The sequence below is a fragment of the Pygocentrus nattereri genome, chromosome 5, assembly GCF_015220715.1.
Source record: "Pygocentrus nattereri isolate fPygNat1 chromosome 5, fPygNat1.pri, whole genome shotgun sequence".
Classification (NCBI taxonomy): Eukaryota; Metazoa; Chordata; class Actinopteri; order Characiformes; family Serrasalmidae; genus Pygocentrus; species Pygocentrus nattereri.
The window spans coordinates 10,001-25,000 of record NC_051215.1 but is presented as its reverse complement, the minus strand read 5'-3'; the positions used below and the strand labels follow the sequence as shown (position 1 = coordinate 25,000).

At 43.7% G+C, this 15,000-nt stretch overlaps 1 protein-coding gene across 1 annotated transcript; it reads left to right on the top strand.

Annotated features, from left to right (window-relative positions):
• Positions 1–175: 175 nt before the first annotated feature.
• Positions 176–9,399, top strand: tspan14 (tetraspanin 14). Its single transcript, XM_017688896.2, has 9 exons — positions 176–405; positions 2,212–2,301; positions 5,196–5,246; positions 5,891–6,037; positions 6,289–6,459; positions 7,266–7,388; positions 7,896–7,949; positions 8,041–8,154; positions 8,248–9,399. Exons 2-9 carry the CDS (start codon positions 2,221–2,223, stop codon positions 8,314–8,316), a joined length of 810 nt encoding a protein of 269 aa, XP_017544385.1. The 5' UTR covers positions 176–405; positions 2,212–2,220; the 3' UTR covers positions 8,317–9,399.
• The last annotated feature ends 5,601 nt before the right edge of the window (positions 9,400–15,000 follow it).

Sequence of the window (15,000 nt, the reverse complement as noted above, 5' to 3'; positions counted from 1 at the left end):
AACTAATGAACTGGTAAAGCGGTAAAGCGGTAAACTAATGAACTGGTAAAGCGGTAAACTAATGAACTGGTAACCCGGTAAAGCGGTAAACTAATGAACTGGTAAAGCGGTAAACTAATGAACTGGTAACCCGGTAAAGCGGTGATGTCTCTGCGCTGCAGCTGCGCAGTTTCCTGTCTCTGCTGCTGTATTGAGACATTAAGGCGTGACTCTCTTACATCTGAGGAAATTAGGGAGTCACAGCGCAGTTAGACGACGCTCCCAAACCGAAGCTCAGTTTTAAACTAATCTTAATCCTAATTCTACTTCTAACCCGGAGCTCCACCGCGTGGAGGTCCAGCCCAGCCCGGCTGAGTGAGTCCGGCTCTGATCCCCTGTTTTGGCGGCGGAAGCGCGAACTCCGCGGTGAGTGTTTGGTGTTTATGTGACTTCAATTCCAGTAAAACTGTCAATAATGTCCTGTTTTCCTTCTTTTCGTTTCTCTGTTTGTAGGAAAAACTCTGAACACTTGAATAAACAGCTTGAATGCACTGAACTCTTATAAACACCGAGGCTGCTGTTTTTTGTTCGCCAGCTTCTTGTTCGAATTTTGTCGTTCCACCTTAAATGGTGCAGAAGATACTACTCTCACGCCTGAGGTGGCAGAATGTAACTAGCGCACCATTTAAGGTGGAACTGAAAAATTCGAACAACTAAAGCGGTCGACTGAAGTGAAATGGGACTGAAAGGTCGTCTGTTCGCGGGACGTGGGTTCTGTGGGTTCTAGCTTTGGGATATCACTTCGCGTTCGGTTTAGCGGTATTGAAGTTAGCTAAAATAAGCTAAGCTAAGCTAATGTTAGCTACATTGATGTTTGATTCATTTAATATTAAAAACAAAAGCCTCTTAAAGATGCAGCTCAGCGCTCGGATCAGCGGTGGCCGTTTCTGTCCACACCGGTCAGCGAGGTGGTTTGCGAGCAGATTTTATTTTAAGCAGAGTTCAGTTATTTAGACGTGAAGCTAAGGTAGCGCTAAGCTAGGCTAACCGTGTAAACAGCGCTGAAGTTAGCTTCTCTTCGAGCCGGTCCTGTTGGAAAGCCGAAGGATTTAATAGTCGAATAATTAGAATAAAGGCTATTTTCCGTTTTTAATGTCTGTAGTGATGTCCTGATTAAACCATTCTCGCAGAGCTTTGCAGCAGGAAGCGGTCGGTATGGTAGCTGGACTCCCTCAGTCAGTCAGCCGAGTCCGAGTCCAGATCTCAGTACTGAACATTCAGAAAGGTCCGAATTAAACCCGACACGCTTATTTAATAAGAGAATAAAACTGTGTGAAAAGACAATCAGTTAAAGCTGAAGCGTATTTACTGTAATCTGATTAAATTCGTTTATGTTGTTTCCTACAGTGAAATTCAGCGACACTACAGTAATAGATGTGCTTAAAGGGGAGCTCCACCGCTTTTCAAAAAATTACTGCGTGATTAAACAATTACAGTGTAAACAGTCATTTGGTGTGAAACGCTCTGTTCTAGAGAAACTTACTTAGGAACCAGAAGTCCCTCTAAAAGCTCCTCACAGTGGTGGTGATAGGAACCAGACGTCCCCCTCTAAAAGCTCCTCACAGTGGTGGTGATAGGAACCAGACGTCCCCCTCTAAAAGCTCCTCACAGTGGTGGTGATGGGAACCAGACGTCCCTCTAAAAGCTCCTACAGAAAGTTCCTACATGAACTGGTTCTGAATTCACTGCCTGATGACTGAGACGCTGTTTTATGAGAGTTTAGAGAACATCAACTCCATTCATGGTGGAGGGAGACATGCAGGGCGCTGTGCGGCAAAATAGTCCCCAAAGAAAACTCATTATTCCAGATTTTCCACTGTTTTCCATCATCAACATTCCATATAAGCTCAGAAGACTCGTGTAGGCTCTCTGGAGGTTCTGGATGGTAAATAAAGTGTCTATATCTGTGTTGTAGTCATGGCGACGCCTGGTTCCCATCACCACCACTGTAAAGAGTATGTAAGTTTACAGCTGTACAGCAGATTATTTCATATCAGTCACTCTGAATGGCTTTGTTTACATCACAACGATGGAATTGTACAATTCTATGGGATTCTGACAAATCAGTGGAGGTGCCCTTTAAAACAGATGAGGATGTTTGTTTCATGAGGAGAATAAAACAGTATAAAAAGAGATTCAGTTAAAGGTGAAATCTCTGCTTTGTTTGACCAGGTTTGGAAGATGCACTATTACAGATATGAGAGTGCGGAGGTGAGCTGCTGCTACAAATACCTCATGTTCAGCTACAACATCATCTTCTGGGTGAGTTATCAGCACCGCACTGAAGCCTGTCAGAGATCAATAAGCCGCAAGTATCTGTGACGCCTCGTCTGACTTCACTAACTCTGACTCATCTGACCGTTCCTCTGGGTGCTGTGCTAGATGTTCTGCTATGTGTTCTGCCAGTCCTTCTTCTGGATGTTTGGATTGAGATTTTGGGCACTTGTTTTAAATCTAATCTGAAACCAGAGGAATTGCTGAGGAGAAGCTGTGATCACACGATGATTCTTGTCGTACGACAAATTTCATTATTTATCTAAAAATAATTTTCATACAGTGAAATGTTTAGCAGGTCGTTTTATTTAGCATGCTGTTTCTAGAGTAAAGAAGGCGTCGGTGTTCTCAGTGGTGTGGGTTTGAGCTGTATGTGCTGTTGTTGTTCTGGAGTTTGTTTTGTAGCGTATTAAACCAACCCAAACTGCGCTGTTATCTTCTAACACAACCCTGTAATGTTAGCACTGTGGTGCTCAGATAAGACAGTTCAGCTGTTTACTCAGTTTAAACCAGCCTTAGTGTTTCTGCAGCTTTACGAAGGCTGTGGCTGGTCTGAGTTGTTGGAACTTGGAGGTTTCACTTCCTCTGAGAGACGTTCAGACAGGGTTCGGTTTCCTGACACGCAGCTGATGTGTCAGCAGGAAGTAGAGGACTGAGGGGAGGTGGAGAGCTTGGTGAGATGAGGTGAGATGAACTGCTCTGAACCCTGTTTTCCACAGAATGGAGAAGGTTTGTTCAGCAGTGCTGTCGTAATCTGCTCTCAGCAGCTGTCTTCCTTTGGCGCTCGGAGGACGTCTGTTTAATAAAATACAACTATCTAATTGGCTGTGATGGCCCCAGTCACTTGGCAAGCACTGTTACTTTTAGCTAGAACACATGTACTTCGCTCAAGCTGCTTGAATTGGATTCAATCCTGTCCCATCTCTTATTTTTACCCCTACCCCTGGTTTTCAAGTGTTGCCCCTTGTTCCTGAGCTACAGGGCAGTGGTTGAGATCTTCCTTAGAAATGAGACCCTCTAATAAAAGAGCATCACTACATTAACAGCTACCAGCGCCGCTCTGTAGGCGACCCTGCCCGTCTGCAGGGACAGCAGAGGAGGGGAAAGTTCAGCTCCTCACTGCTGGGCTTTAGTTACATTTAGGGATGCCTTTGAAGACGCTTTCAAAGAGGGGGGCAGTTATCTATTATCACCCCCCCTAATTCTTCAGTGATATGAAGCTGAAGTCAGAGATTCTCCAGATTCTGGTTTAAATTTTCATGTTTCACCTTAAATGGTGCAGCAGTTCTGATGTCTGAGGAGCCAGAATGTAACTGTTGCACCACTTAAGGTGGAACAGGAATTTTAGCTACTGGGATGTCAGCACTACTATCAACTTTATATACTTGTTATGAAGCAAACGACCAAAATACACTGAAGTGATTGGTTTTAGTCATTTTTAATAGAAATTCTCACATTAGTGTTTCTCTGGTCTCTCTTTTTTTTTTTTTTTTTTTTTTTTTTTCCTTTTCTCATAACCCTGTTTGGAGTCTCTGAAAATCCTCTGTTTGGAGGGCCATGTGGCCCCAACAGTTCCCCCTCTATCCCAACAAGAATTGGGACAAGGGGTAAACTGAGACTGGGACTTGAAGTTGTTGTTGGATTGATTCAGCTGACACTATCAAGCAGATCCAACACCTTATCTTACAGTTTCTGATTTCTGGACAGGACGTATCTGCATGTTTACATTTGGAATCTCGCTCTGTTTTCTGAACGCATCTTTTAAGGCTGTGATTTGCTAGAAAATAGTTAGAATTCAACGCTACAAAAACACACCCACTGAGACGGGAGTGAGCTTTGATTGACCACAGCAGTCGGAACCTCCAAATTGCGCCATCTTATTGCTCCAGATGTGTTTCGCTATGAATGATTTCAGTAAAAGGTGTAAATAATCTGTTACTGTTTTTAGACCCATCTGTTCGAGCAGTTACTAACATGTGAAAACATTTCAATAAAGATGTTTTAAAAGGGTCGGACTGTGTATGGTTCCGGTGTCCTGCAGCTGGACCTGCTGTGATCTCGGGTTTGAGTTTCCGCAATAAACACATGAGTAGAGTGGCGAAGACAGAACAGATCAGACATGCAGCGGCAGAGACACGTCAGTACATTACAGCACAAACCATTACAGCTGCTTCTCTGAGCTGAACCCTGCACTCCCACCAGTGACTAAGCTACGGCCAACCATCAGGCTAAACAGCCAAGTACAAAACACACTGCAGCTCAGACTATTAATCACTAATCAGACAGATTAGTGAGATGAGTAACTTCGCCATTCAGCCAAACGGCCAACTACTGCTAACTGGTCCCCAGTTTGATCCCCTGAGCCACCGCTCCGGGCGAGTGTGCTCACTGCCCCCCTAGTGCGTGCGTTCACTAGTGTGTATGTGGTGTTTCACTGCACAAACGGGCTAAATGCGGAGGTGAAATTTCCCTGTTGTGGGAATAATAAGGGTCATTTAACTGACTTAAAACACACAGAGTACTTGGGCCCATAACTCAGCTTTAATAGAGATTTAGCTCAGAGCAGCTGCAGTAAAGGGGGAACGAGCAGCACACGGGCCGGTCAGGCTCTGCTGCTTTACTGCTGGCCAACTGGGCTACTGAGTCCTTGTGTTTTGTATTTGTTTACAGATGGTTTAAAGAGAGTTAGTTTTCTGTTTATACATCCAGAGAAATGTCTGCACTTGCAGATCGTTTCTCATATCGTCATCATGGTTTCCACCTGCGTTTTACATCCGCTTCATGCAGCCTGCTGTGATCTCTGCTAAGGTTCTGCTGTTGGTGGTTCCGTGTTTCTAAATGTGGGTTCTGTGATGTACTTGTGACTGTGTTTTCTTCCTCAGCTGGCTGGAGCTGCATTTATTGCTGCTGGTTTCTGGGCATGGAGTGAGAAGGTGAGTAGTTGTGCTTGATTGGTCATTAGTGGTCATTGGTTTGTAATGTCCAGCTGTCAGGTGGGCAGACGTCTGTGTGGTGTTGTAGTGGTCTTTGTCACTGCAATGCAAAATTAGTCTCTTCTACAGTCAGAAGTGCTGCTAAATATGTTAGTTTTCTATTAAAGCTGTTTTTATTATGTTTTTTAATTTGGGGTCTAACCTGGTCGTGAAAAGGAGAACAGAATGATCTTGTTGGTGTTATTTTCTCTGTACATTATGCCAAGTTACACTACACGACTATCACCCTGATTTTAGTCCTGATTCTCAGTCTGCGTCTGAGCTGATCTGCAGAGTTTTGGGTCAGTCAGAGTCGATAGTTGGAGAGAGAGTCGAGTCACGTGTGAGCTTTACTGCCTCCTGATTGCGTTTCGGAGCAGTTCGAGTTTATCAGGTTTGATTTTTTTTTAAATCGACTTCGAGTGTAATGTAGTCGTGATCAACAACTCCATCTGAGCGATCTGTGTAGAGAAGATTTTTACTCAGCTGAGTTTTAGAACCTGTTAAGACTTTAGTCGTGTGGTGCATCTAAGGCTTTGCAGGTGGCACAGATGTAAATCTATACAAAATGAGGAGGGTGAATTTTTGGGTGGGTTTCTCCGCAGGGCGTGTTGTCAGACCTGACGCAGGTGACGCGGATGCACGGCTTCGACCCCGTGTGGTTGGTCTTGGTGGTGGGTGCGGTGACGTTTGTCCTGGGGTTTGCAGGCTGCGTGGGTGCGCTCAGAGAAAACATCTGTCTCCTCAAATTTGTGAGTACGACCCTGAGAGCTGTTTCTACACCACCGTTGCTGCTGAGCTCTTCTGGTGTTTTAGTGTCTGAGATATTCATTAATGTCATAAAGTGTTTCAGATACAGACAGAGAGCCAAGTTTGTCCAGGATGAACAAAAACACATTTCATTAAAACATTATAGGATAAGGAACCTTTATTTCACAACCAAGATGCCCAGTGATGACCAGTTTTCCACCATGTGACCTTTGGTTCCTTTGACCTTGTTCAGTTCTCAGGGATTATCGGATTCATCTTCTTTCTGGAGCTGACGGCGGCCGTGCTCGCCATCGTGTTCCAGGAGCCGTTAAAGGGGTGGATCAGTGAGTTCTTTCTGGCCAATGTGAAAGCCTACAGAGACGACATTGACTTGCAGAACCTCATCGACTCCCTGCAACGGCTGGTAATGTTTTTCTCCTTCCCTGTGACTGAATTTGGGAATAGTTTTATTTTTTAGCTCCTTGATGAAAAGTTCTCAGTAAATATTTGCTGTTAGTGCCAAACTGGATCTGGAGTCAAATAAGTGAAACCTGTGCTTTAAAAAGCATCTCATGTTTTGTTTGTTGTTTAATTTTAAAATGATCATTTTACCACAGCAGGTTTTACACTTTATATACACGTTAGATGAAACTTACAAAGTCAGTTAAACGAGCTCAGAGCTTCTGGCTTTCAGCAGGAGTGCCGCCTTGCCTGCTCGTGTTCCTGTGTTTATATTTTTCTGGGAGCTCAGCAGTGAGAAGTGACATATTGTAGCAGAGGTTTTGCCTGTGGAGTCTCTGACCAGCAACTGTAGTGGTCCTGCCCACTTGAGTGCAGCTTCAAGCTTTGAATCAGTTTTTCTGTGAACTCTGTGCCACTACAAGCATTTACTAACTAACCCTGTGACTCCTTTTTGATTTGAGTTAAAATGTGAAAGCATCACAGAAAGTATCCACTCTGAATGAAACAGGCTTTTGTAAATACATTTATATTTTAGTGATGCACAGTTTTCAATAGCCTAGTCAGAGTAAAGAAAGAGGGCCAACACTCATTCAGCCGGCCAGGTTCTGCTGCTGGAGTCGGTTCTCCAGTATAAACAGGCTGAGTGTATCAGGAGGAACACCTGCCGTGTTTTCTGATCTTCACTGTTACAGGTTATGAAGTGAGAACTATAATGATGACTTGCAGCGTTTGAGGATCACCCAACCGTATTTTTAAACTATTTTTCAGAACCACTGCTGCGGAGCCCGAGATCCCAATGACTGGGACATGAACGTGTATTTCAACTGTTCCCAAAACAAGAGCAGAGAGAGATGCGGCGTGCCGTTCTCCTGCTGCCTCAGCGACCCGGCTGTAAGAGCCTTCACCTGCACCACCATCACTTTACAGTAACTCTGTAGTGATTCTATATTAATAACAGTCAACATTGCTCCATTAGCACTTCATAATTGCTTTATCATCACTTTACAGTCACCCCAAGTCTGTTGGGGTTGGTTGGTTTTTAATGTCTTTTGTTGTTATTTTGTTGTGATCATTAAAACACTGTAATGACTTACGTGCACTGAGATAAATCAGAGTTTAGTGACAGATTTACTGACAGACAGTAAATCAGTTTGTCTGCTTTATTTTTAACTTTCAGCATCATTTTCTCTTTATTTGCTGCTGGTTTTTGGTAGAGATGCGAGTTAACCAGCTCAGACGATGAGGTAGCTCTTTAAGTGGTGAGGTCTGTGCAGATAGCGGGGTTGGTTTAGAAGGTGAGGTGTCCTTTCAGATGGTGATGTAGGGATCCTCAGACTGTGTTGGTGATCAGTCATTGTGGGTCACTCGGTGGTACTGAAGCTGTGATTCTCTCTGCAGGACACGGTGCTGAACACTCAGTGTGGATATGATGTCAGAGCTTCAGGTTCGATGGTAAGAGATCTTTTTATTTTAATTAGTTTTCTGACTCAATCAGATGATTTTTTTTCTGATTATTAAAATAGTTTTTCTCTGTTCATAACAGAATACTTGGTCGAATACGATCCATGTTAAAGGATGCATCTCAGCTTTAGAGGAATGGCTTCCTCGGAATATTTACATCGTAGCTGGAATTTTTATCGTCATCTCTCTGCTGCAGGTCCAGATTCTGACTAACACAGACGTTACGGTACTGCTGTTATGAGTTTTATTACGCTAACTGACCTGTTCTCTGTTCTGTCTCTCTTTTCAGATGGTGGGAATCTATCTGGCCAGAACTCTGATTGGAGATATTGAAAAAGTCAAATTTAACTATTACTGAGATTCTTGGTCTCCTCTGTCTCTGTCCTCTTCTTTGTCTGTCTGTTTTTTGGGAGCTGTGCCTGAATCAGAGCTGTTCTGGATGAAAGTTTGCTTTACTTCTTCTGGAAACTTGTATACGTGCCTTTTACTTTTCCAGGTTTGATATAGAAACTCTCTCTTCGTCTCTCAGGGCTTCTTCTCTCTTCTCCTTCAGCTGAACTGAGGATTTCATAAAGTACATTATAATCTAACACTGATTGTGATGAACTGTTTCTGTTTAACCTGTTTATCAGTTTGATCATTTGTGGTAAAATTTCAGATTATTTGGCTGTAAGTTTCTTATTTGTTTCTATCAGAAAAGGCTTTAATGTTCGGCTGCAAAAGTTACACTGGAGGTTTAGAGAACTGCAGAACCACAGACACACACAGACAGAACCACAGACACACACAGACAGAGAACCATAGACACACACAGACAGAGACACACACACACACACAGACAGCTAAAATCAGACTCAACCACAGACCGACTCTGACACACACACACACACTGATCAGGTTCTTCAGTGTAAATGAGTGAAGCTCTGAGTGATGAACTGAACTGAACTGAACTGTCTGAATTTTACTGAACAGGTTTTTTCTGCTCACTGTCAAACTGCCTGAGAGTCTCCAGCCATGTTCAGTCAGTTCTGCAGAAAACACTCCTCACTTTTCACCTTTATTACCTCTGGTTTTCTGCTTTCTCTTCAGACTGATGTGCCTTTATAGGCCTACAGATTCATGTGATTTGTGAGTGTGTGTGTGTGTGTGTGTGTGTGTGTGTGAGAGAGAGAGCGTGTGTTTTTACGATGTGTATGCAGTCTAACCCAAAACACACTTGAGTCTTCCTTTCATGTTTATTCAGACGAATGTTCTAAGAGCCTGTAAATAAATCCAAAAAGTTTTAACCCAAAGAAAGAAGTTTAAGTGGGCGTGTCTCGCTCTCTCTCTGCCATGTTTAGGGATGTTACGCTGCCTGTAAGTTGCTGTAAAAGAGCCTTTTCCTTTTATTTGTTTTTTTTCAATTTCAGATAGTTTTATAAATAAAAACAACTTTTCTGAATTTCTCTTTTTGTATGTTAATAAAAATATTTGCAGTTGTTATTTGGTGTTTTGTGTTTTTAATCGGGTCTAACTGTTTTTGTTTAAATTTCAGAAATATATCAGGAAAATATGTAAGTGGAGTAAGTGGAGAGTTTTGTCTCCACCTTGTGGTGAAGAATTTGTACTGCAGAATTTAAAAGGCCAGGCTGGCAGGAATAACGTGCAACTGAACGGGAGTCCGATCATTTGAACTTTTACAAGCTGCTAGAATTGAACCGCTTTCACCAAGTAACGCGATTTCAATGTGGACTGAAGTTATGACTTAATTTAGTCACACCAGCAGGTTTAAGTTCAGCCAATAAAACCAGTTAAAACGGCTGGTCAATTTGATTTGATTGATGGGGAAACAAAGTACGTCTCGGTAGTAAGTGAAATTATCCAAGTAAGTAAATGAGTAGTTCATTAAAAAACTGCTCAAGTACTGAGTTTTTGTATTTCTGCTGTCACAACCTGAACATATTTCTGAGCTACTCGGCTACATCACTGGAAAGTGCAGAGGGTGTCAATGTTTAAGTTCATTTAATGTAAGTCAAAAACAGCTTAATTAATAATGTAATTTTAGTGAGGGTTCTGCTGTCCATCACCTTCCTGGACCATAGCTTATGTTAATAGGTGTGAAGCTCTAAAGACAGTAAACACATTCACAGCCAGCCATTTTCACTGATATCAGTTCAGAGCATTTACACCATTAAAATCAACAGGGAGAGAGAGACAGCTACAGACAGAGGGATACAGAGAGACAGAGGAAGAGAATAGAGACAGAGTTGGGGTTTTAGGATTTAGGGTTAGGGTTAGGGGAACATACAATGACTTCCCCCATCAACTGTTATCTGACAGCCATGGGTAGGAAGATCAAGGGTATTGCACGGGTCAGCGCTTGTTAAGTCACGCCATCGGGCCTTCCAGTCCCTCCATCTGTGAATTAATCTCCTTTTTATTTATTTGATCGTTGGAAAATTGTTTCTAGTATGTATAATTGCATTCAGGATGAATTTATATTTGATTCTTCTAACTGCTTCACGAGGCAAAGAACAAAGAGGTGAAGAGAGGAGTGCGCCACTAGACTGAGCAGGGCACCTTCGAGGCCTGACTTGGCCTATGTTTTTCACCTATTCATTCTCCTTCCCACAACGGCAAGTCAGAGAACGAACAGGTGTGATACAGTACAATAAGTAATTTTAGGACACATCATCAGTAGTGTACCTCAGAGTCATCAGGTGTTTCAGCCTTTAAACACTATACACCTTCATCTGAGGCGGCCAGCCAAAGGTTGATCATGCCTAGGCTTGTGTCCCATGTCCAATTAAGTCATTTATCATTTAGAAGGAAATTAGTTTTATTTATTTATCATTATTGTCATTATTCCTATTATTGTTATTATTTTTCTGGATAATAATCATTTCCTATACAATAGTGTAGGTGAATTTATTGTCCTATGGTATGGTGTGTGTGTGTGTAGTTAGAAGATTGGGCGCTCATTTAAGGTCTGTATGCCCCAGACCACCATCCTTGCGTGCTGTCCTAGTGGACTCAGGGGGGCTGAATACTTACCTCACGCCCAACTGACCCTTTGTTAACACCGCTAGGTTACCCAGGTCAGCCAGACAGGGCCTGTGAATTGGTCTCATCTTGGGGCCCATCCCAGTTAGTTTCCCCAAGTAATGGGTAGCCAACCAGGATCCAGTCTCCATGCATCTCAGGGACGCAAGCCCACCGCGAGCGAATCGCTGTCTCTCGAATGCCCAAAGATATCAGACCCGGTGCCCAAGCCTCCTGTTTGTTGACACCCTTGGGCATCACAGGTTGCTTAATGCAGGTTTGGGCCTACTCTGGCATACACCAGAGCTCAGAATCCAAAGACCAAGGGCCCAGGGCCAGCCGCGATCTGATCACTGGCTCCCAGGACCCTCAGAATCGGAAACCGTGCCGCAATCACCCGTTGCCAGGTGATCGACTCCAAGCCCCGGGAAGGTAGGTACCGTGCAATACGTCACCCCCCAGACAGTCTTGGGCGGAGATCCAAGCCGGCGGATAACTTCCCTTTGAATTCCAGGCTGGTGTTAGCCAACACTGAAATTTTTCTGGGAAGATACCAAGCTTCTACCGCTTTGGCCCCCCTGCTTGGGGTTGTACACCAATGGCGAACTCATCCCTTACCTTTAAGGATGTAGAATGAGTCAAGCTTCTACCATCAGCGCTCCCCCCACCTGAATGTGTTGTGGTTTTGGTAAGCCTAGTTTATCTTAGCAGTAGTAAATTCCATCAGGGTGAATGCTTATGGTTTTATGATGTAGAATTGTTGGAAAAGGTGTATAGTTTTATTAGCAAAAAGTTCTACGTCTCTGTCTAATTTTGTTTAAAAGTTATTAATGTTTAAAGACGTGGAGTCGTGTCCATTTGCATATTGGGAAAATTCGCATGTTTTTCTTGGGAATCTACCATCCTCTAAAGCTTTACTCATTTTGGTGTAGTGGAGGGTTTAATGCTGTATTCAATGTCCTTGATCCCCTAATAAGGGGATCACCCACTCCGTTCTCCCCAAAGGGATGAATATTGGACTCCCAAACTTCGTGTTCTGTAGTTTGGGGTCCATCTATGGTTAAAGTTGGGGGGCCCATTGTTTGGTCCCCCGACTACAGACTGGGTGGGGACTGGTTTTGTAGGTTAAGGATTTAGTGGTGATGTGTAGTGTTGTGTGTGTAGTGCACTGTGTGTGTGGTGCGGTGTGTGTTGTGCGCTGCATGTTGTGGGGGCAGTGTGGTGTCGTGTGTGTTGTGAGGTGTAGTGTGGTCTGTGTAGTGGGCTGTGCGTGGTGTGGTGTGTTGTGTGCAGTGTGTGTGGTGCGGTGTGTGTTGTGCGCTGCATGTTGTGTGTATAGTGTGGTGCAGTGTGTGGTGATGTGTTGTGTGTGTAGTGCACTGTGTGTGTGGTGCGGTGTGCTGTGTGGTGCAGAGTGCGCTGGTGTGTTGTAAGGTGTAGTGCAGTGTGTGTAGTGTGCTGTGTGTGCTGTGGTGCAGTGTGTGTTGTGCACTGCATGTTGTGGGGGCAGTGTGGTGCCGTGTGTGTTGTGAGGTGTAGTGTGGTGTGTGTAGTGGGCTGTGCGTGGTGTGGTGCATTGTGTGTTGTGAAGTGCGGTGTGTGTTGTGTGATGTGTTTTGTGTTTCGTTTAGTATTTAGTGCTTAGTTTAATGTTGGGGTTTTAGTTTAAGTGTGAGATAGTAGATTAACAGATTTATGATGAAGGTTATGATTGGTTAGGGGCTATATTTTAGTGTTATTATAGTGTAGGAGTTATGTTTTAGTGTTAGGTTTAAGATTATGGTTAGGGTTTAGTTCAGTGTTTAGAGTTTAGTTTATTGTTTAATTTAATGTTTAGTGTTTAGTTTAGTGTTGGGGTTATGCTTTGTGTTATGTGTAAGATTATGGTTAGGGTTAGGGTTTAGGGTTAGGGTTAGGGTTAGGGTTTAGGGTTAGAGAACATACAATGACTTCCCCCATCAACTGTCCTCAACAGCTGTGGTTAGATAGGAAGATCAAGGGTATTGCACGGGCCACCGCTTGTTAAGTCACGCCATCGGGCCTTTCAGTTCCTCCGTCTGTGGATGAATCTCCTTTTGTTTGTTGGAAAACTTTTTTTTATTTATAATTGTATTCGGGCTAAGTTATCTTTGATTCTTCTAACTGCTTTGCGAGGCAAAGAACAAAAAGGTGAAGAGAGGAGTGCGCCACTAGACTGAGCAGGGCACCCTCGAGGCCTGATTTGGCCTATGTTTTTCACCCATTCATTCTCCTTCCCACAACGGCAAGTCAGAGAACGAACAGGTGTGAGATAATACATTAAGACATTTTAGGACACATTATCGTTAGCTTACCTACTAATCGCCTGGTATTTTAGTTTTTCTTATTATTAAAAATATCTAAGAGAATTATTCCTTATATGTGGATAAATTAGAGTACAGAAATAGTAGATTAAGAAATTTTAGGACACATCATCAGTAGTGTACCTCAGAGTCATCAGGTGTTTCGGCCTTTAAACACTATACACCTTCGTCCGAGGCGGCCAGCCATAGGTTGATCATGCCTAGGCTTGTGTCCCATGTCCAATTTAGTTATTTTATCCTTTAGAAAGTAATTAGTTTCCTTTTTATTATTATTGTCATTATCACTGTTATTGCTATTAATATAAGTAGGAGACTGGGCGCTCATTTAAGGTCTGTATGCCCCAGACCACCGTCCCTGCGTGCTGTCCTAGTGGACCCAGGGGGGCTGAATACTTACCTCCTGCCAAACTGACCCTTTGTTAGCACCGCTAGGTTACCCAGGTCAGCCAGACAGGCCTTTAGGCCCACCCTGGCATACACCAGAGCTCGGAATCCAAAGACCAAAGGCCCAGGGCCAGCCGCGATCTGATCACTGCCTCCCAGGACCCTCAGAATCGGAAACCGTGCCGCAATCACCCGTTGCCAGGTGATCGACTCCAAGACCTGGGAAGGTAGGTACCGTGTAATACGTCACCCCCCAGACAGTCTTGGGCGGAGATCCAAGCCGGCGGATAACTTCCCTTTGAATTCCAGGCTGGTGTTAGCCAGCACTGAAATTTTTCTGGGAAGATACCAAGCTTCTACCGCTTTGGCTCTCCAGCTCTCCTGTGTTTGGGGTTGTACACCAATGGCGGACTCATCCCTTACCTTTAAAGATGTAGGATGAGTCAAGCTTCTACCATCAGCGCTCCCCCCACCTAAATGTATTGTGGTTTTGGTAAGCCTAGTCTATCTTAGCAGTAGTAAATTCCATCGGGGTGAATGCGTATGGTTTTATGATGTAGTATTGTTGGGAAAAGTGTGTAGTTTTATTAGCAAAAAGTTCTACGTCTCTATCTAATTTTGTTTAAAAGTTATTAACATTTAAAGATGTGAAGTTGTTCCTCATTTGCATATTGGGAGAATTCGCCTATTTGGGGGAATTTTGGTATGTTTTCATAGGTTCTAAGTCTCTATCTAATCATTTAAGGATGTGGAGTTGTTGCCATTGGTCTATTGGAAGGATTCGCATATTGGGAAAATTTGCATATTTTTCTTGAGAATCTACCGTCCTCTAAAGCTTTACTCATTTTAGTGTGGTTCTGGGTTTAATGCTGTATTCTATGTACTCGATCCCCTCTTGAGGGGATCACTCACTCTGTTCTCCCTAAAGGGACGAACGCCGGGCTCCCGAACTCGTGTTCTGTAGTTTGGGGTCCATCTATGGTTAAAGTCGGGGGGCCCGTTGTTGGGTCCCCTGACTACAGATTGGGTGGGGTCTGGTTTTATAGGTTAGGGATTAGATTGAAAGTTTTAGGGTTAGGTTATCTAATGCAGTGTGTGCAGTGTGTGGTGGTGTGTTGTGCAGTGCGTTGTGTGTGTGTGGTGTGTTGTGGTGCAGTGCGCGGTGTGTGTTGTGCACTGCATGATGTGTGTGCAATGTGGTGCAGTGTGTGTTGTGGTGCAGTGCGCTGTGTGTGTGCTGCATGTGTGTGGTGTGTGGTGCGCTGTGTGTGTTGTGCACTGCATGTTGTGTGTGC

Bases quoted from the DNA above. Each gene is read 5' to 3' on its own strand.
- tspan14 (XM_017688896.2), top strand. From the start codon at position 2,221: ATGCACTATTACAGATATGAGAGTGCGGAGGTGAGCTGCTGCTACAAA. The intron at 2,302-5,195 runs GTGAGTTATCAG...TTTCTTCCTCAG, and splicing joins GCTACAACATCATCTTCTGG to CTGGCTGGAGCTGCATTTAT. The intron at 6,038-6,288 runs GTGAGTACGACC...GACCTTGTTCAG, and splicing joins ACATCTGTCTCCTCAAATTT to TTCTCAGGGATTATCGGATT.